Source organism: Atractosteus spatula, chromosome 14 (genome assembly GCF_055471065.1).
Source record: "Atractosteus spatula isolate fAtrSpa1 chromosome 14, fAtrSpa1.hap1, whole genome shotgun sequence".
In the NCBI taxonomy this organism is placed as follows: domain Eukaryota; kingdom Metazoa; phylum Chordata; class Actinopteri; order Semionotiformes; family Lepisosteidae; genus Atractosteus; species Atractosteus spatula.
In genome coordinates this window covers 6,082,119-6,103,804 of record NC_142719.1, presented here as the reverse complement: position 1 = coordinate 6,103,804, position 21,686 = coordinate 6,082,119, and the positions used below count along the sequence as shown (strand labels likewise).

The following is a 21,686-nucleotide window of genomic DNA, read 5'->3' as shown; positions in this document are numbered from 1 at the left end:
CCCGAGCTAGAAAAATAAGTGCACAGGAATTACAAGTTTTCTTGCTTTTTGAGAGTGTTTTTGAATATGGAATTAAAATAAATGTGCCATTTTTATTAGTTTTTCTTGCACAGAATTTGAGATGGCGGTTTTGTTTCAATTGGGTTTTAACACTCCCATGATAATTAAAAAACAATTTTATATCTTTTCGTTCATGTAATATTTCCTGAAATATCTCTGTGTAATACTGTAGCTGGTGCTAGATTTTCTGCATGTCAATAACCCCTTAAAAGACTAATTTACAGATGTAATATTTATTTAGTTCCGTTCTTAAATGTTTTATAGCTAGCAACAAATGGTGAAGTAAACTCTATTCCATCTCAATGGTTCCAGGATCAAGTTCATTTTTAAAATTGAGAAAGTATGTACAGTATATTGATGGTTTGGATGTTTGTTTAAAGTCCTTATTGTATTTTGAAAAAATGGCCAGAAAATCCTCTGTCGGGTGTAATTAGAAGGGTCACTGAATAGTAACTAATCTCCAGTCCATCCATGATTCTAGGCTGCACAAAAAATAGTTTGAAATATATTTGGAAAAGTTCTGCCTGTTGAGTTTATGCATCAAGGATATATTTGATATTAATGATAAGAATGTATTCAGACATATTTTGGAGCGTGTGTATATTTACGGTATATATGTCAGTGGTCAAACAGTTTAAAGTCAACCAACATTCCACAATGTTGTTAAAATGAGGCAAACTTAGCATTGTGTAAACAATTGATAATTCTCCTGTTTTACAGAAATGCTTTGAGTTTCTTGGTTAATATAAAGTGCCCCCTATTCTATGTTTGTTTTAAATTTTAAATTTTAAATTTAGTCCTCTAAACATTGTGGCAGTTTGACAGACATACTCTGACTTGAATTGGGTTTTGAATAAAATGCAAATCACTGTAGAGGGAGAGGTGTTTTAACACTACAGTAGCAGGCAGGTCCAGTGCTGTTAGGGAAGTTGCTTTGTGTGAACAATGTCATTGTTGTTTCGGCACTCAGAAAACAGATGTGCACGTCACGTCAACTGCATTGTGGTACAGTAAGAGTAAAGAGGGTTTTGGCATATCAGAACATCCACTGCTGCATCGCTAAGTGTTATTGCAGAAAATAATAGTGGCCTCTCTAGCACTGAAATATTGGAAAGTTTTTTACACTCCAGACACCAACCGGACATTATCTCTCCAGAGGAAACTGACACAGTGGTCTCTCATATATATGCTCTGTCTCAGGTCTGGCACCCCTCTTGCTGTTGAGCTGTTCCCCAGTCTGAACAGCCACAGTATTGTAGTGGTGTTCCCATATTACACAGGTATTCCTCTGGTGCACCATATTGTTTGCTATGAAAACTAGGTATTTGATAACAGAGGTGTGATTTATATGATAATGCAAAAGGTAAAAATAATTTAAAGCACACAAAATAACTTCAAGAAAAAAAACAATAAGGCAAATTATGGCCATTTCACCTTCATGCTCATGGTGATGGTGAAGAGAGAAGACCTGAGCTCACTGGGGCTAAGTTAATGACTTTGTCAAGCGTCACAATTTCACACAGCAGGAAACACTAAGGAGAAGAAACTTGGAAACAGTCCTTAGAAACAAATATCAGGAGACCGATACAGACCTTTAATCTGTAGAGTGACTATTCCTGACAAGTGCAAGTGGAGAGACAAAAAATCGTTTTATTTTTCATTACTGAAGTGGAACATTTCTTTAAATAAAAACTCAACATCTCCTTGGGCACACCCTGTAAGATGCATGGACCTGCAAGGCGGCCATTATACACAGGCTGTCAGTTTGTGAAGATAAGAAAATCTTGAAAACGGTACTCATTCTTTCCTCTTCAAGAACATATCCCCTAGTGCCCGGCTGTTTCGTAAAACTGAGCTGTTTAGCAATCGATGCAGTTGGAGAGTCACCCAGATTGATTTCACATGCTCAACATGACTGCTGAATTTCTTTTCGAGTTTTCGCAATGGATTTAATATAAAAGTAACGCGATGCACCACAATGAAATGTATCCATACTTTTGTATAGATTTGCAATGCTCGTGGTATTTCGTTCTCTATAGTTTACCACTTGTTTTCGAGTTTTTGTCCCTTAGATTGAGGCCTGATGAAATGATCAGCACGCAGATGTCTCGCAGAACTCGGACGCGGCAGGGATTGAGGAGACCGATGGAGCACGAAATCATGAAATCGATTCGGTTTGGGGTTTCGATTGATTGAAATATCACAAAAATGAATAAATTATGTATAATACTTGAGTCCAAATTCATTCGTGTGGAAAAGGATCTGCTGCTTTCTAGAGGAATTCGTTTTTCATTCCGGGAGCCTTGCCCCAGGGAGTATCGGAGTTCTTGGCTCTCTTGTTTTCTCCAGAGAGTGAAGCTAGCAGGGGCAGGGCTTGTTGCTCTCGGGGGGCTTCTCTGCGGGGGGTCGCAGCTCCAGGGCCCGCGGGGCCGAGCACTTGATGCCGTCCCAGCCCTCGCGGAGCTCCAGGTCCCCGCTGCGCAGCGCCTCGTATATCCGCCGCGTCAGCTGCTCGAAAGCCCCCGTCACGTTGGTGCCGCTTTTGGCCGAGGTCTCGACGTAGGGCGCCTCCAGCTCCTGGGCCAGCAGCTCGGCCTCCTCCCGCTCCACCGCTCGCTCCCCCGCCCGGTCGCTCTTCTGCCCCACCAGCAGGAACAGCATTTTCTGGGGGTGCACTCGCTCCTGTACCTCCTTGTGCCACTCCCGCACGCTCTCAAAGGTGCTCCTGTTGGTGAGGTCGAACACCAGCAGCCCGCCCACGGAGTTGCGGTAGTAGGACCGGGTCACCGACCTGCGGGAAAGCAGCAAGAAGCTCTCTTGACACCCAGTCCTGTAACACGGTGCCACAGCCCTAGTCCGTCAGTTTTTCATCGTGTGTGCGATTGTTTGCCAAATGGAACAAGGAAAGGTTTGAAGCAGGTGCTGAGTGAAACATGCAAAGCCAGCAGGATCGCAGCCCTCTCGCATCGCGGTTTTTCCGCCACCTCTTCTCTAGCCCCGTCAATTCAGGCTAGGATCGCGCATCACAGAGAAGTCATTGCCAGCACAGCACAGCAGAGAGGACACTCGCGTCCTCTCGAGGCTTGAGACTGAAAGTGAAATCAGCATTATAAATAAACTGACAGAAGACGAGTGAAAGGTAGCTGGACTGGTATCCCGCAGGTTGTATATAAGGTGTTCATATTTGCAGCTGCGACCTGGTAGCCCCTAATCAGCTGTGCCTGAGAGCTGAACCGGCTCCTGTTTGTCCAGCCCGCTGAAATACAGCAAGTCTTCAGTCCTGACACTGGCTGTGTGATTCACGGGAGCAGAAGTGCTGGGAAGGAGCTGAGCTCTACTTTCTCGGGCAGCTCATCGCAGTTCTCTCAGAACAGGGAAAGCTTTCTTTGCTGAATCTAAGCTGCCCCCTCCCCTAGCCTGACCATTTTAATTGTATCAGCTTGCGGAAGGAAGAGTTGCCTTTCTTGTCGGCTGGAAAAACAGAACTTTCCCCCATTATCTCTGGCTGCAGGCATCCTCAACAGCTCTGTGCATTGCAGAGATGATGTTCATGCTGTTTTGGGCCTTTTGTCTACAGGGGCCACTATCAGCGCATTACCAATAAGGCAGTATGCCAGTTTTAAAGTTCAGTACTTCATGTGCCAAATCCATATTGGAATGAAACAATATGGCGAATGGTCCCTGGCACATTGGTTGTATGATGATAATCAGCTGTCATGAAGTTATTGATAATGCCTTGCATTGATTTGTTAATCATAATCATTGTTTTCCTGGAATGATGAATCAGAAAATTGCCATCAATAAACTTGTGACTTTACACTAGGTCTGCAACGAAAGCATTGATTTAAATAAAAGGTCACTAGAAAGATCTGAACTAGCTGCACAGAAGTGTCTATACCAGGAGATGCCAAGCCAGTCCCAGAGAGCCGCTGTCATGCAGCTTTTCATTGCAGCACAAAGCCTAATGATCTAAACAAACAAGATATTAGCTTAATTAAGCAGTTCAGCAGCTTTCCCCAGCTCGTCTGCAGCTGCTGGTTTAAAGAGAGCTATAAAAACCTGGAGGATTGTGTGGAAACCATGTGTTAATATCAATAAAGAACTTGAAAAGTGCAGAAATCCTAACCCTAAGGATTTGTTTCAAACTTTGATTTTGATATGCTCCAAGACACCGGACATAGTTTAGTTGTTCATCCAATGTTTGCGATTATTTTCATAACTTTTAGCTGGTCCATGCAAATTCTCACCTATTCCTATCCCAGCAAGCAACAGAGACAAACAGGGTACATCCTGCACAGGATGCCAGTCCATCACGGGGCAGACACTGAAACACACCCACTCACACCAGGGCCTGTTCTCCTAGACGTCAATTAACCTCCCAGCATGTCCTTGGACTGTGGGAGGACTGCACCCAGAGAAACACCCCCACCCTGGAGGAACACCCAGAGGAACTCAGGGTGAACATGCAAACTCCCCTCCAGGATAGCACCCCAGGTCTGGAACTGAACCCAGGCCCCCAGCTCCGCGAGGCATCACTCAGCCACCATGCTATCCACTTTTTAGTTGATAAGAACAAAAAAATATCTCACTATTGCAGGCTGTGAATGTGACAGAGCCTGATGGCCCAACAGAGAAAGAACAGCCATTAAGTGGGCAGGAATTGTCATGAAGAGAAGGGTGGATCCTGTAAGGAGCTGACTGTAGAGAGGTGAGACAAGACCCCCCCCCCCCGAGTCACCACCTCTCCAGACAGTAACACACAATGTAAATCGCATTCTGACAGACGGGCAGGTATCAACCGCCCTTCAGAATAATGGTTCATGTCTTTGAATGTTCTTTGTACTGAAGGAACAAGGAACGTTAGCACGAGATCTCTCTGCTTTGTTGTGCTAAATGCTTTAAGTGCTTTCTTTTTCGTACTCATGACGATCATCGTTGATCATTTGTTACAATCAATGTGTTAAACCCTCTCGATCAATGGCAAGAACCAAAAAAACATTCTTGAAAATCCGGTTCCCTAGCACCTTGATGAATTGCTTAAATGATAGCACTGCTTCTTGCTGTGGCTTGACTCCTCCTAAACCACTGAGGTGGTGCACTGTGAAATCAGAATTGATTGCACTTATCAGGAGTGGATTATCACACTCAAACTAGGCATGAGACTAGTGTGTGACTTGCAGATTGTTACGTTTGATTTTTAAACAGATCTGGTTTGCATTTAAAAAAAACACAGTTGTTTGCTCTACATATTGATATGTTCTATAGACGTTTGTAGTACTGTATAGCTATTTTGTACAGCTATCTGTAACTGCAAAAAAGAAAAATTGGAGAACCCTTCAGTGTACTACACAGTTTCACCAGAATAATGTATTCCTGCTCTATGTAAGCTGAATTAGCCTTTTAAATTCAGTGTTAATAGAACTGTGTTTGGTCTGTTTTGATCATATTTTTAGGTCACCTTCAGACATTCACATAATTAGCATTTTCTGACTACCTATTTAAACTAGTGAGGCATCCATATACTTTAATATACAGTATATATGTACATGCATGAATGTTTGCATCTAACCAAAGCTTTTTGTAATGTTTCTTAACATAGAAATGAAGGGTCTGAAACTGACCCTGACTGTCATGGCAATGGTCTCAGTTTGATCAATTTCTATTTTGATATAAATAATGCAGTAATTGCAGATACACACAACAAATCTCTTCCCTGTTTTCAAAGGGGTCATACGGCATTCCTTTCTGGGTTTTGCAGTGTTACAGGTTTCTGTTTTAAGCAGGAGGGATGGACTGTTTTTCGGGCACTTGTTAAAGTGTTCTCAGTTTTTGATTAATAGATAATGACCAGACAAACAAATAATACTGGGGTCATTCTCAGCACCATGTGTAGGATTTGTTACATGAAAACAGCATTTGTTGTCAGTAGCACTGTGTTTGTCCAGGGCCATTGATGTGGCATAGTTAGGCAACTGTGATTCAACATTAACAACCTGTGTAGCAGCACTACATGACCCTTAGTCCAAAACAGCTAGTTTACAAACAGTAGGACTGTTGTTTACATGATTTAACTCATATTTTAACAATGAAAAATTAAGCTAGATTTGCTGCTCATGCCCAAGCAACATTTTTCTATAAAAAAATTCCCAAATATAAATCCATCATCAAAATCCATCAGCTGACTGTCTCGGAGTCATTTCCACTGTGTGGAAAAGATTAGACCCTGGGTCCCCTCTAACGCCAGGCCAGCAGTTCCCTTACCTGAACCTCTCCTGTCCGGCTGTGTCCCAGAACTGCAGCTTGATCCGCACTCCTGGCTCGACCTCCAAGAAGTGCACGTAGAAATCCACCCCCACCGTTTGGTTGATGAACTCAATGAAGACGTCCTCGGTGTACCTCTTCAGCAGGGACGACTTGCCCACGGTGGAATCCCCCAGCATAATAATTCTGAACTGGTACTGCCACAGTGACTCCATGCCCGCTGCCGCTGGGTGAAGGAGCTGTCCCTTCCAGCAAAAGCAAAAGAGAACAGATATTTCAGGAACTCCACAGCACTCAACTTTGTGCAACACTGAAAGCAACGCCCTTACATGAATGACTACCTGTGTGTGAGTGGAGCAGTAGGAGGGAGAATTGAAATTCCTTCCCTAAATTGCTCACCAGTATGTGGAGTGTATCTGAGCATGGGTTGATATGTGTGAGAAAAAAAAGGAAGCTGATTCCCCAGTTTTTCCTAGTGCATTCCTGTCTATTGTAAAACAGAGAGGGAGGAGAGATAGAGGAGGTTGCTTCCAAACTTGTACTCCTGTCTCAACTTGTTGACACTCGCTGAGAGAGAGGGAGGGGACAAAGAGGGCGAAGGGGGGGGGGGAGTGCAGCTATCCCTGCACTAGGGAGAAGAGCTCTGCTCCATGACCAGATAGGAGTGTTTCCGGCTCTCAGCAGCGGGTTTAGAGTGGAAGAATGCAGTGGGGGGAGGAGGAGGCAGCCAGCAAGAACTGTTACTCACAAGGCATGTGGTTTGTGGCAGCACTGGGTCACACACAAACTTCCAGACATCTCGAAACTTTATACAGTATCTTCAAAATGTGGAAGTTTAGAATCGCGGGTCACAAGGCTCGCCAGAAATGAACAACAAGCTTCAGTTTCTTCCAGCATTATGTTTTTTTCAGGTCTGACTCACTGGGCAGGTTTTCTCTGCTGATCTGAAGATCAGACCCTTTAAAACTGTTGATTGTGTAGTCAACCGTTTATTGGGTGGGAATTCTTTCCTCTGATCAAGGGGAAACTCTGCAGTCACTTTTTTTTAGCTTTCTTAATCAGGATAGATAGATTTCATCAGAGGAATGATCATTGCATGTAATCGCACAACACTGCCATATAAGAATAACTCAGATGATATTTCAAGGGCATGATATACCCCTTTTGGAGGAAGATGAAACTGCCATCCACACTTCCAGGGGTTTAGGGAGGATGAAATGATCTGTGGTTGATATACATTCTGAAATACCACAGAGACGACTCTTTGCCTGCCCCCCCTTGAAGACAGAGGGGAGGTCACTGGAGTTGGCTCTGTCCTCCAGGGCTCACTGTTAGCAACATGACTAGGAATCAGGAAATGCTGAATCAAGGCATGACTGCATCTCCTTTGAAGAGGGAGTACCTAGTGTGAATGGCTTGCTAACACTAGGGAAACTGGACTTTGGGAGAAAACCGTCTCTGTGCAGCTGAGCAGCTGAGATCACTGCAGGAGCCTGCAGAAAGTACAAGATCTCTGACCATGGCTGCCCTTACATTTAACTCAGATTTGGTGCAGGTTCAAATCTAGATTCAATCATGCTTTCTAAAAACAGAGGAGGAAATATAATTAGTTTGCCCATGTGGATACTGGCACTTTAGGATTGAGAGATCTAATCTGACTTATTTTTTCTGTCTGCCTTATCTTGACATCTATATATAGAAGGGTGAGGCAGATTAGTCTAATTCTCTGCTCCCAGTGGAACAGTGTTTCATAACTCTTTATACAGTACTTTCTCTTGGAATAGCATTTAATGTCACGTCATATGAAAAGAAAGTATACTGAGATGCATTAAAACGTAACAAATTCTGTAGGTTCCAATATTACATTTCTGCATTTTAGTGCCTCTTGGCACTAGTGTCTACAGCTTAGTGTTTTGTAGTCACGGTCTTTTGAGCTGTTTATTCCTTATTTCAAGGGTTGTTTCCAAGTTGTATTGCTGAAAAGCTGTGCCATCTGGTGACTTAACATGCCACTTTTATTATATACAAGACCGCATATTCAGTTAACTTAAATAACATTTATTCTTTGTACATCACATATCAAATCACAATGCAAGTATCTCAACATTTTACAGAGCCCAGAGAAGATTACATGATAAAAATGCACCTGCCTATAAAAATGTTTTTCCATATTCTGGGACCGGGCCAATTGGTTCCTGGCATTTGGGGATTTTTTTTAATCAATTATCCAGGCTTGCCCCCATTCTCTCTTTTTCAGTCTCAGAACTACTGATCCCAGAATGCATTGCCAGATGAGTTAAAAATGGTCACAGAATTACAAAAAATGTAGACACAGTTTAGTGAACGTTATAACAATAAATCATAACGACTTCAGATCTTAACTGCAGTTTTTCAAAAATACGGGATGAAAGGCTAATAAATATTATATTTACATAAATATTAAATATTAAACTCTGCATCAGCTGGTAGTTAACACAGGTTTAAAATCTCTGTTAATTGTAAAGCACTGTCTGCTCAGACCTAACAGGCATGAAGCAGTTACTTTTGAATGTTTTAACTGGAAGAAATATGCATACAGAGATTAACTAGGGTAAATGTTAAGACACTTTACAAAGAGAATAGCAAGATACAGCATCATTTTAGTGGAGTACAAAGCTCATACACTGGACGGAGAGCAGTGTGGAATAAACGCTGGGAGTGGCCAGTTCACTTCACAGCAAGAGATGATTGACTGAAACATAAGACCCCCATAACGCAAAAACTGGCAGTCCGCAAGGTCATATGAATATCTAGTTAACACTGTATAGCAGATTTACAGTTTGTAAATCTTTTTGAGTTTTTCTAAAAAAAATTAAAAATTATGGAAATAAATATTAATTAGCTTTTGTCGTTTCACAGATTCAAGGGGTCAGAAACCTTTATGTATGCCCATAAAGTACAATTTATCCATATGTAAAGGTAAATGACATAGTTTCTCAAGAAGCTGAAGTAGGAGTCTCTTTAGACAACTTCATTACCATCAGTTATATTTATTCCCATACTTCATCGCGGCTTGACACACACGCAGTAAACCTGAATAGTGTTTTTTATATGTGATATGTAAAAACACGATCTTTATTCTCCAATGAAATTTAGAGCCGCATTTGGTGCTGTAGTTTTATGGAATTTCAGAAGAGGGCGTCAAACACCAGCCACTTGTTAATCACAGAACTAGTACTACTTAACATTCTTAAATACATATTCAGAAACTTTTTCAACATGTTATTGTCCTAAAGGAAGAGTTTTTATCAATTACCAGATTTTTAAAAATGAGGAATATTTCAGCTTGGAATGGTTTATAAAATATTCTAAACATTGAAGGACTAAAGTGTTATCCTAACACCATGTGCTGACAGCTTGCATAAGCTATAGTCAATGCATCCTGTACGAGTTTCTATAATTGGATCAGAAGGTGCCTTTTCTATGAGAAAACATCATTCACTGTAGTAGACCACCTAAAAACTTTTAGCCACTTCACAATTGTATCACGATGTCCGATTTTTCTGTCCCTCCACTTTTATAAACATAATAAGATGCCACCCACTTCTGAGTGTTTAATCACTTCTATAAAGAAGGATATCACCAAATAAGAAAGGACAAATAGTTTTATTATTTCTTCTAAATTGTCAGGTAATACAGCTAATTCATTTTCAATCAGAATATGATAGAAAGCCAGTGTATTTCCTGCTAAGTGATGTTATGGGGTGCGATACTCAGCTGAAACAGGCTGTAGTGTAGTAGTATCTTCAGCTGGGCTTCATCACAACAATAACAGCCCCCTGGGAAGGGAATGGACAAGACCTGACCACGAGAACCACAGCTACTCTTCCAGAAGACATGCAAAACGATACAGAAACGAAATTTACAGGAAGAGAACAATGTGCAAAATACATCATCTGGAGCTGAAAAAGCAAAGAACCAGGAGAGTCTAGATTCCATTTCTTCAATCCACCTTGATTTGTAATCAGGGCTTGCCAGCCCTCCAGTATTATATTGAAGAAAATGAGACCCAGTTCCTCATATAGTATATATCTACACCCATATTAGATGTCACCAGGCCCACATTATTAAAAAAGGTGACTTATCTGACAGCACATGCATTAGAGGACGTTGAATGTCTGTCTTTACTTCTCCTGTGCCAGCTGGATCACACCATCCTTAGTCAGGCTGAAGGACATTGCAGCTGTTTCCAACAAGAATAACGTATAACAAAGGAGAAAGCAATGGGTGATTCTTAATCAGGTTTTAAAAGTACAGTATGTTGAAAGGCAACTTGAATATAACTTTGCACAGGGAGGTTTTTAAGACCCTTTGTTCCAGTTTCACATTTTAACTCCATTTTAACAAATTCAGACAAGCTCTAGCCAATTGTCTCAAAACTGCACTTAAACATAATAAGAACTTGTGTGTTGAACAAGATCTTTTTCTGATGCTTGCGTCATCTCTCACAGGATGTGCACTTTTACACTTGACTGCTCGAGACTGTTGTCACTCTGGAGCGAAATTGTCATATCGCAGGGCTCACGTTTCACAAGGGGGTGTGAAAAAAGAAGCTCGTGATTGTCACACGATGCAGGTGAGGTATGAAAATGCCAGAATCTAAAGACTGGAAATGAACTTTAAAGTAGCTTGACAACATCTCCATGTGTGCAAACTGACCGCCAGCCTTTCATAACATCAATGGGTTCCTGTGTTGGTTACTGTCTATACACTGTATATATCATTATTACACATGGCTTGTCAACCAAGCGTCCTTGAGAGCTGCAGACTCTTATTTTATTTTCATCTCAGTCTGATTCTTGAGGGGTGTAAAAACAATTATCAAGACCTTTACATGTTGCTGGTAGAAAACAGGACGGAGGTACAGGTTCCTGACAAACTACGTTTTGTCCGGAGTAAAGTTTTAAATTTACTCAAATGGTCAAACAATTGCAACAGCGAAATGACCTGAAACACTGCAGCGTTTCGTGAGCAGAATTTGACAGTGCTGATCTGAATAATGTCAAATAAATTGCATGTAAATGTGACCGCACATACTGTATATCCAGCTGACGTCTTTTAGCTTCAGGAAAAAGCTCAGTCCTTTTGTGTGCGAGGCTGGGGGATGAAATGTCCAGTTATTCAGATGCCCCTCAAGCTGGCAAAGCCCCCCGAAGGGCAGAAATAATTCAGTCAGTCACTTTAGTTCAGAAGCAACAAGAAAAGGATCTCACGTTGAGAGTAAAAACGAAACGATTTGCTTTTAAAAACATCTACAATCCTAGCGGTGTCTTTGTGAAATGCTGGTGAGAGGTGAGGAGCTGAAAGCACCAGGCAAAGTGAGCTTTATCTATCTGGCTGGAGTGAGGGCCGCAGCCATGGCAACAGGAGATGTCACCTGCCTTCCCGCGGATGAGCTCCGGCGTGTGGCCGGGGGGGCATGCCTGGGGGGTACAGCGGGGCGTAGCCGGCAATGAGAGCCGAGTCTTAGCGAAAAAAAACAGCACAGGCAAAAGGGCGCTTTCTGTGTGCCCCCCGACAGCCAAAACACAGCAAAATGCGCTCGGCGGTGAGTCAGTGGACTGCATCGCTCACGGACAGCGGCAGCACGGTGCTGCAGTCCTGTCTAGCAGAAAGCCCACAAGGCGGCCAGCATGCTGTGCCTGCATCCTTGCCACCGGCGATCCGTTCTTTGCCTCCCTTCGGGCTTCTCACCGGCTCTGGTTCCTCCTATTTCAGGGGGATACCGATCTTCCTAGCCGAGGAGCAGTGGTGAGTGAATGAGTGTCGATCTCCGTTACTACATTTAATTCATGGCAAGCGAAGCAAGGGATGCAAGTTCTTCAGAGGCGATTTTGGATTATACTGAGGGAGGAGGCGGAGCAACACAGAACAGCAGGAGAGAGGCTTTCTGATTTCATGTTTTTCTGAATAAGATTGATTTTTCTTTTAATTGGAGAGCCACGACTCCGCATTTTCAAATCAAAATGGCTTGTCCTCTGTCTAGATCACTGAGCCCTTTAATTCCTCTGCATTAAAACCTGCCGTTTCTGTCATATTTCTCTTTCCCTTGTAAACTGAAGGGTAAATGAATGAAAAATTAGGTTGTGATTTATCCTGGACTTTGCACCTATGGAACAATTCGCAGGCAATGAAAAGAGGAAAGTATTTTAAGCACTGGAAATAAATTCACTGTGGATCCTGCTCTATTAAACCTCATTCTGTCATGGACAAACACTTCTGGGCTGTGACTGAGCAGTGACACAAGAGAAAACAATCATCCTTGTGGAAAAGGGTTTACTGTCAAGTACCAGAAAGCCTTCCTCACACACGCTGAGGTTCGCTGGATTTCTCCTGGTGGATTTAGGTGAACTCCCATGTTGTGCTTCTGAAGGGGGAGGGATCCAGGTTTCAGCACACTTGGCTGGTGCTATCCAGTCCATTTACAATCAAGGACATTCAGGACGAGTGCACAGAGCTAAGAGCCCTGACTGAAGTGCAGGCAGTGCTTAACTATCAAGACACATTTACTGTGAACACCTATTGGCCACCTTGAAAACTGAAAATACGAACACAGTCACTTATCTTACTGAACAATGAATGATCACAGTCACAGCTGTTTACCATCCAGTTCAGGAATGGCAAAGATTGCTACTTTTCCACCAGAGTTTTGACATCATGCTCCAGGTGGCTAACGCAAGGCTCTTTCTCCCCAACACCCCTATGGGGACAAAGTTGCAGCCCTATTTCCATGGGTCTTTACAACATTGAGCTGTATTGCAGCAGATGAGAAATAAAAAAAAGAAATGCATTGAGCACTTGTTCCATGTGACTTTGTAGAAATTCATAATGTGCAGTATGTACGATGCAGCTATCTAAAAAGCAAGCACCAATTTTTGGACTGAAATGGACAGAAGAACATTCTGATCTCAGTGGTATGAGTCTATAGAATGTGAGGTTTCGCAGGAAAAAACCCCCATAAAAGATCAATAATTAGGTTGCATGTGGTGGCTGTGGATGTCTGAGTGCATGAGATTCTTTCAAAACTGAATATGCATGACTGCTGACAGTGCATCGCTGCCCTTCATCCTGTAACAGTGATAAGCTGTTGCAACCTCTGCATTCTTTCACAGTACTTGACCTTTTCAATCATCCATCAAATCCCCTTTTCCACACTGACCTCTTAGATAATGAGTAATGTCTCTTTGAAATTTGCGTATAAGGGAGATTTTAAAATGTTGTTTTCACCAGTGCTTGCTTGAGGCAGTGAGTCGAGATCTTTAGGTCATCAACTGGGTTTTCTACTGGGCAGGTAGCTCTTAGGATGCCATTTTGGTATTGCCAGGTGGCAAAGCTTTAGCTCTTGCAGGATTACAAATGTTGCTGGATACTTCAGAGATTTTCTGGGAATTGAGTGATGTACTCAATAAGGGGGTGAAATTGTTTCTTACATGGTACGTGTAAGGTGGTACAGAGCTTGTAATCAGGAGTGGGTGGTCACACGAGCAGGACAAACAGGTGTGAGAGGCACAGTACAGCAGCCTCTACAGTAGCAGCTCCATGACAAGACTCCTTAACTCAACAGAGAGCAATCCTGGAAAGCCGAGAGAAAAACATCTCTGCTGTACATCTCCCGTCTTCCAGAGCTTCAGTCCTCCACGTTCTATAGGCACCATTGCATTTTTCACAGCTCAGACCATGGAACAACCTTAATTTATTACAGAACCTTATAACCCTGGAGCCCTGGACTCTTGCACTCAGGAGCATTCATCAAGTTCTGTCCGTTTTTCTCATCCTCAATTACTGGAACAGTTTTACAGTTTTACAGAACTTTACTTGCTATTCATTAATTGGCTTGAGTAACTAAATACTATGAGCACCTAAAATTATTCTGTCGTGAGTACTGTAATAGTCATTGAGGTCCAATATTGAGGATTTACATCAGAGGAGACACGACTGCTGCATGCAAGAAACAATTCAGATAAGGAGGGGATATTGTCTTCCACTGAAATTGTATACCATTCTGTAAATAGAGCTCCTGAGGTTGGGAGTGGTAAATTCATGGTGTGCATCCCAGCACTACCTCATATGGCACATCCCATCATTCTCCTGTCAATCAAAACGGCCTTTTGTATCACACACAAGGCTTTGCCCAGTGGCAGCATCTTTACAAAGGTGTTTAGTTTTCAAAATGTGATGTATATTCTGTTAAGGGTAAAGTTTCTACCTCAATTCCCCTTCCAGTGCAGTATGTATACATCCTCAAACTTCACCAGGCTGCATGGGAGTAAAGTACACTAACAAAACCCCAAGGAGAAGTGGATATAAATATGATGGAGTATAAGACATACACTGTCTGGTGCGTAGTAAGACATAGACTGAAGAGAAATCTGGTCATTCATGAAAGAAAAAAGATATTTTGGCTTGTATGTGAAAGCACTCATTCACTCGAGTCGGCAAAAATAAAGAGTTCGCACCAATCTGGTTTCCTTGCCGCCCCTCTACAGAACAACTAAATATTTTCTGCTTTGAAAAATGGTATTTTAGGGAAACATGAACAAGGTTCCTTCAAGACAGAAAAATGGACAGAAGCAGAACGATGACTCCAACAGACGGGACTTCAGCTTACGCCCCGATAACACCACAATAATGCAACAATGATGCAGTTGCACAGACAGGATGCAGGTTCCTTCTTGCTCAGTAGTTTGTGAAAGGAATACATAAAAGGCTAGTAACCGTCTGGGAATCCAGATATAACTCGTAAAGGAGCTTTCCAAATATCCAGGCAACAATCGTACCAGTGTCAGGGTGTTGCTAAACAGTATTCAAGCGATTTAATGCCTAAGTTCATTTTGCAGGTCACAAGTGGCAGTGTGTTGCAGAGGTTGTGTGCACAAAACACCAGACTGGGAAACGGGCCAGGCTGGCTGGACGGTGAGAAGACCAGACGTAAGGACCCAGAGCTGGGAGTGCCAGCAGGGAGACCTGCTCTCGGTCCCGGAGGAGAGGGAGGAGAGAGGGCAGGGGCCATGAGGAAGGAGGAAAGATGGAGACACTGGCGGGGAAGCAGAAATGAGGCAGGGGAGAGTCAACACTGGCACTTGCTCTCTCGCGGCTCCTCTTCGGGCGGGTACAGGATCTTCGCGTTCAGGCCACTCTTCACCCCATCCCAGCCTTCCCGCGTGGCGATCTCCCCGGCTTTCATCAGCTCGTAGATGTCCCGCGTCAGCGTCTCGAAGGCCCGGTCCACGTTGCTGTTGCTCTTGGCCGAGGTCTCCACGTAGCGCACGCCCAGCGAGGCGGCCAGCTTCTCCGCCTCCTCGCGGGTCACCTTGCGCTCGCCCGCCAGGTCGCTCTTGTGCCCGATCAGGATGAAGACCATGTGGTAGGGCCGGATGTGCTCGCTCACTTCGCGGTGCCACTCCTGCACGTGCTCGAAGGTCTTGCGGTTGGTCAGGTCGAACACCAGCAGCCCGCCCACAGAGTTGCGGTAGTAGGAGGTGGTAATGGACCTGTCGAGGAAAGGGAGGAGAGCCGTTATCCAGACGTACTGTAGGATGGCAGATCTACGTGGTGCCCAACCAAATCCTTTTAACCCCGTGTTGCTTTCCTGTTTTATCTAAAATCCTCTGAAATGACAGTTATTCGTTGCTACCTGTTTATTTCACTCAGTGATTGTAAGCTTGTTTAAAAGTCCACATATTAGAGGGACCAATTCAAGCGCCGTCATTTTCATGGCAGGGCCTGTTGCAACATCTGGAGTGAGATCTTCTACAGCACCAACGGAAAGACTTGCTGGGGCCCCAAGCCATTTGTTTAACCTCCTTTGTAGTCAAATGTTACTGCTTTGCACATTTTTACTTCACAAGTCAAACATAACGAGTGGACTTCCTGACCATTTGACGAGAAAACATCTATCATATTTAATACATACACTGTCATGAAGGTCCACCCTGCACTGTAGGATTAATCCACTAACACACACAACACACACTTCTAAAGAACAGTAAGGGCCACATTCAACTGTGCCTTCTCTCCTTCTTATGAAATTGCATGACTAGGAAGTGTATTTGTCATATCTTGGTCAGAAAGCTTTTTGGAGTTTGTGGAAATACTGCTGGGCTTTTTTACATACTAAGATCCACTTCTGTGAATATAGTCTTTATCCCCAGCATCACAGGCTGGATGTGTGGTCACACCAGGAGTCTCTCTTGGGAGCCATGTCTCACTGATACATGCTGATTGGGTCAGCTTCTTCTCCCCACTGTCCTTAATGCACTCCTTCAGCATGTACTCCACTAATGTGTCCCACACATCACATCTCCACTGAGCACTTTACATTTTTGCCTTTCTCTGCTTTCCTCTCCTCCATTGTCTTCTGGTCTTTTCTGTTCTGTATTCACAACATGTATGGTCGCTTGCTTTGTTAAGCGCCTTGGGGCAGCCTAGTTGCGAAAGGCGCTATATAAAAATAAATTGAATTGAACTTTACTATTGCAATAGCTTTCAGTGTGCAACAGAGACTCATCTCCACATCATCATCCTCACTCCTCTATTTTAGGGTCATGGCAAATGACCAAAGGCAGAATCCAGTTAGGGTCCTGGCTAATGTGAAAGTGTACACTCTGATCCTGACTGAATGCAGAAAGCATGGAGATTAACTGGCACGTCAACGTTCTCAGAAGCCACACTGATGCACTGATGTAAAGCCTGTCTTTGCATGAGAATATGAGGACTCACACAGGGTCAATTTCCCAGAAGCCAATTAACTTAACAGCATGTCTTTGGACTGTGGGAAGAAGCCAGAGCACCCAGAGGAAACCCGCACAAATGTACAAACTGGGGTCCAGATAGCACCCCACCCCAGGCACTGGGCCCAGGGCCCCAGCGCGGTGAGGCAGCAACACTAATTGCTCCACAACTCAAATCAAACTTCCAAATACACAGCGAGACGATTTAAAGAGGCTGCTGGCCCATGTGTTGACTGTCTATCAAAGCTCTCTCTTGGACAAAGGTGTTTAGCTGACAACAGACTTGGGGAAGCCGTTTCTACAGTATATGTCGTAGATGATGGCAAGAGTGTGCTCAATGAAACGACTTGACTTGGGCTTCACTTATCTAAAGACGTTGTTCTGCACTCAGAGCCATGATCTCTCTTGATTTTTATCAGAATGTGCAGTTCCTCTGTGGCATTAAACTTAAAACCTCAAGGGCAGTTACTAATGTGCCTTCATCATGAATACGAAGCATTACTCCGTCAAATAATTAACCAGCTTTATATCCAAAAGAACATAATGAAGGGCTGTGATTTTGGACACAACCTGCAAAAAAAGGTCTAATTCATTTGAAAGAACAGTGGTCACGTAGACCCTTATACATGTTGTGCCTCAGGCACACATTGCAGTAACTGGAAAGAACTGGTGTTTCTGAAGCTGTGGTGTGAATGCACTTTGTGGTAACAAGTGACTTCACATGGGGTGAGGCTCAATACTGGGATCGAAATTCCAAATAATAACACACTAGTTGCACTGGGAAGCTAACTTTTCACACCTAGTAAATGTTGGAATTTTATATATTCATTTTTTTAAAATTGCTTGAGACAGCTGTGGACGTCCCGGCCAAATAACTACCAGCAACTGTCCAATGGAAGCCGATATCGTATGCTAGAAGCCTCCGTTATGTACAGTATGTCTTATTTTATGTCAGGAATTGCGACGTTTTGTACATTAATTAATAAATCCGTGTAACTGTGTTACTCAGCTTTCTCTGTATTTCTTCTCATTACTGCTGTAGACGCGATATTATTACATTTCGCAAAAAAAAAACTGTCACAGGAAGAAAGAGGTCTGCGTGGTGGAAGCCGTTGATAACACTGCTTCAGCCAACCTCACTGTGCGGCTGTGAGCCGTTGCTGCTCGCTCTGTTTACACCACCAGCCTCGGCGTGCAGTGTCCAAACGGACTGAAGGAGCCGAGAGCTTTAGGGATTACTTACAGGCTGCAGATTTAGAGCCCGAGATCATGAGTGTCTGAAGCGGTAGCAAACCAAGTTAATACGGATCCCTTTTTATGTGTGTGCGGAGGTAAGCTTCCTTCTGGGATCCTTTCTCCTTTGTACTTCAGAGCGCACATACACGGTCAGTCGATGTGCAGCAGAGCTGCAGCGGTAACGTTGTTTTTTAGACCACAAGCACGCTAAGTAAATACATATGCTTGACACAGATTTGATATCGATCCTGACACCACCATTTTAAAATTTCTGATGAACACCAAGCAGCGGTACGTCAAATTTAAAAGCGAAAGCGATGATCCCCGCTGACCTCATTTGATAATGTCTATATGCAGTGAGCGTTGCTGCATCAATTCTTCTTCAATACTTACCATACCACGCCTCTACACATCACCTATTGTGCACGGATACTCCTTTATTTTGTTTTACATTCCTTAATTACCCCCCCCCCCCCATAGCACAGTCGCTATTTGATCAATTTAAAATAAATACATATACAAGGGGGGAATTCGTTTTTTTTATATCTGTTGTAAATGGCAGCTCGATGTTTAGCGCATCTCTCACCTGAAACGCTCCTGTCCAGCAGTGTCCCAAAGCTGCAACTTGATTTTCACCCCCGGCTCGATCTCCAGTGAACGGGCATAGAAATCTACCCCGACGGTGGGATCAGCTACATCACTGTACACGCCGTCCGTGAAGCGCTTCAGCAAGGACGACTTGCCCACCGTCGAGTCTCCTAGCAAGATGATCCTGAACTGATATTGCCACAAAATCTCCATGGCATGGCTGTGGCGAGGCGAGTGACGAGACGGGGATGGCGCTTTAACAAAGCCGCCCGCACACCTGCTCTGTTTACACCAAGCCAGCGGCTGCTCCGTCAGGAAGGTGCAGTGTGCGCGCTGCTGGGGGAGTCTACCGTGCGTGTGTGTGTGTCTGTGTCTGTGTGTGTGAGAGAGAGAGAGAGTGTGTGATGGAGTCATGTGACGGCGTGCATGGGCTTATCTTGAGAGAAGGTGCGTGTGTCTCAGGAAGCGCGATCTCACAGAACCTCGTCAATTCTGAAAAAGGAAAAAAAAAGCTAAGCTAGTCAAGGCCGTGTATAGCACACACTAACGGTTTTTCAGCAGTCACAGACGAAAAAGCCGTCTGGTTTTGCGCGAGTGTGATGCGGACATAACGCAGAATAGTAACGGGTATTGAAGCGATTTAGCATGTATGACGCACAGTACCGTTCCTGGCCTTTTATTTTATCATTATGTATAATTTCTCTTTTATCATTACCCGGCGTGTTTTACTTCGCAGTGCTTGCTGTATATTGGCCGCCGTGTTGTTTCATGGGTACCATGTTGATCAAGAAGGCAATGTAGCCCGCAGCTGTGAACTGGAGCCTCTCTGACATTTATCCGCTTGTTTCAACAGAATTCTCCGCACATTGCTCCAAGAAACGCTTCCTTAGAGAAGTTCCTTAGAGAATGTTTATATAACATATTCCCATAAATTTCCAATTAAGGAACAGTATTTATGGTCAATCTTGTATAAACACATACCTCTCATTTTCTAGAGACAATTACAGAACAGGATTCCTTTCTGAGGTCATACCTACCTGGTGTGAGAGCAACCTACTGTATGTAGAAAAAACCCTTCAGGAGACCCAGTGCTGTCCTGTGTCTTTGGCGTCGTTTGTGGATTTGACAATAGGCAAACTGGGCTTCGCTATCCACGGTACTGAAATTGAGGGAATCCGGAGTCCTGTGACTGTTAGCATGGGTCAGTGGTGCCACGCTCACTTCCTGCACAGTTTGCTAGTGTTTCTCCCAACCTCGATAGTCAATTACACAATTAACCTAATTATATTTCTTAGTCGGACATTTACAGAATGTTACTTGAGGTCTTCCAGAGTTGATTTCTCCAAACACTTTGTTAAAGATACAGTTATTTCGAAAACACTTCAGAGCCATGTTTCACGCAGTTCAATACTTCGATCCTCTTTTTAGCTGAGAGGCCAGGTTGGAATAAAATCCAGGGGATGCTAAGCCTTCTAGGAAGTGTCTTGTCACCCCTGGTTTCCATACAGAATGAGCGTGGTGACAATTCATCATCCTTCACTGATTCCATAGGCCTGTGCTACCTCTGTATTTCCTAGCTTTGCTCCTGCTGTTGAGTTCCAAACTTAACTAAAATTTTTCCCTATTTTCTATTTTTACTTTTTTTTCTAAAAAAATCATATCTTTTATTACCTATAAGAAGTGACACGCAAAACCTAATCTTTAGACGAGCAGAAACAATTACAAATGTTGGACTAATCAAATTATTCATTTTATACATTTTTATGATTCCCCACTCTGAACTCATATTCCATCTGAACTTTAAATCCTCAGTGTTAATTGATGACTTGTTTGATCTGCTTGCTTGTTTAGCAATAAAGGATTCAAGGAAGCAACCAATTATGAAAACCAGTAAATACTGGGTCTCCAGGACTAGGAAGCCAAGCTACAGGATAAAATTAGCGCATTTGTTTTCCATTGCAGACTAACTCAGTATGATTTCTAAAGCACATTTATTCTGATTATATGGTGGAGATTTCAAAACGCTTTAACCCTGGGACCTGACACACAGAAACAGCCCCATGGTTTTCTGTGCTGTCACAGTTCAGTTCCTGAGCAGCTGTCCCCGGAGCCCATGGAGAATCCTGGCTGCTGACTCACAAACTGGACTGTCCGCCTCTCACAGATGGGTCTCCATTGCACACTGGGGACACCCCAGCCCATCTGTCGGCCCTGATTGATGGCTTCAGCTGGGTACTAGTTGATTATGTACAGACACAAATTCATCTCCTTCTATCACTTGTTGTTTCCATATGGGGTCACTGTTTTCCATTTCCTGGAGAGACAAACCCCACACAGACAGACAACCACAAGCACAGAATCAAACCCAGGACCTTGGGTTTGAACTATGAGACAGCTGCCCCACGTTGCCCATCAGCCACGTAAATGTATATATATATATTTGACAACTTAGAAGTAATACAATTTAACAAGGGGAATTATATTGAAAATTCTTGCTGTAACTCATCTTGATGAGATAATGAAGCACCAAATGGGGAAGAATATGGCTACAGACAATGCTAATGCACTACACCCCTTACATTCTGCTCTTTATACTGACGCTTCGGTAAAAATTGTCTTTTTATTTGGCAATGCTAATCACAGCCATGAACACGCATGGACACTGTAAATGGAAAAAACACAGAATGTTTGGCAGAAATATATGTTGCCCTTTGGACATTGGACCAGGAAAGCCCTTAGCAGCTACTTTTTATTCCACTGACCTGAAAAAGC

The 21,686-nt window shown here is 43.3% G+C and overlaps 2 protein-coding genes across 2 annotated transcripts; both read right to left on the bottom strand.

The window, feature by feature from the left end:
• Positions 1–1,690: 1,690 nt before the first annotated feature.
• On the bottom strand, positions 1,691–6,825 carry rab42b (RAB42, member RAS oncogene family). The gene is made up of 3 exons (XM_088932176.1): positions 6,721–6,825; positions 6,322–6,566; positions 1,691–2,851 (listed from the first exon to the last, which is right to left on the bottom strand). Exons 2-3 carry the CDS (start codon positions 6,534–6,536, stop codon positions 2,419–2,421), a joined length of 648 nt encoding a protein of 215 aa, XP_088788302.1. The 5' UTR covers positions 6,537–6,566; positions 6,721–6,825; the 3' UTR covers positions 1,691–2,418.
• A 1,542-nt stretch (positions 6,826–8,367) lies between these two features.
• LOC148820492 (ras-related protein Rab-39B-like) lies at positions 8,368–19,291 on the bottom strand. Its single transcript, XM_088932177.1, has 2 exons — positions 18,913–19,291; positions 8,368–15,851 (listed from the first exon to the last, which is right to left on the bottom strand). Exons 1-2 carry the CDS (start codon positions 19,125–19,127, stop codon positions 15,428–15,430), a joined length of 639 nt encoding a protein of 212 aa, XP_088788303.1. The 5' UTR covers positions 19,128–19,291; the 3' UTR covers positions 8,368–15,427.
• Positions 19,292–21,686: the final 2,395 nt, after the last annotated feature.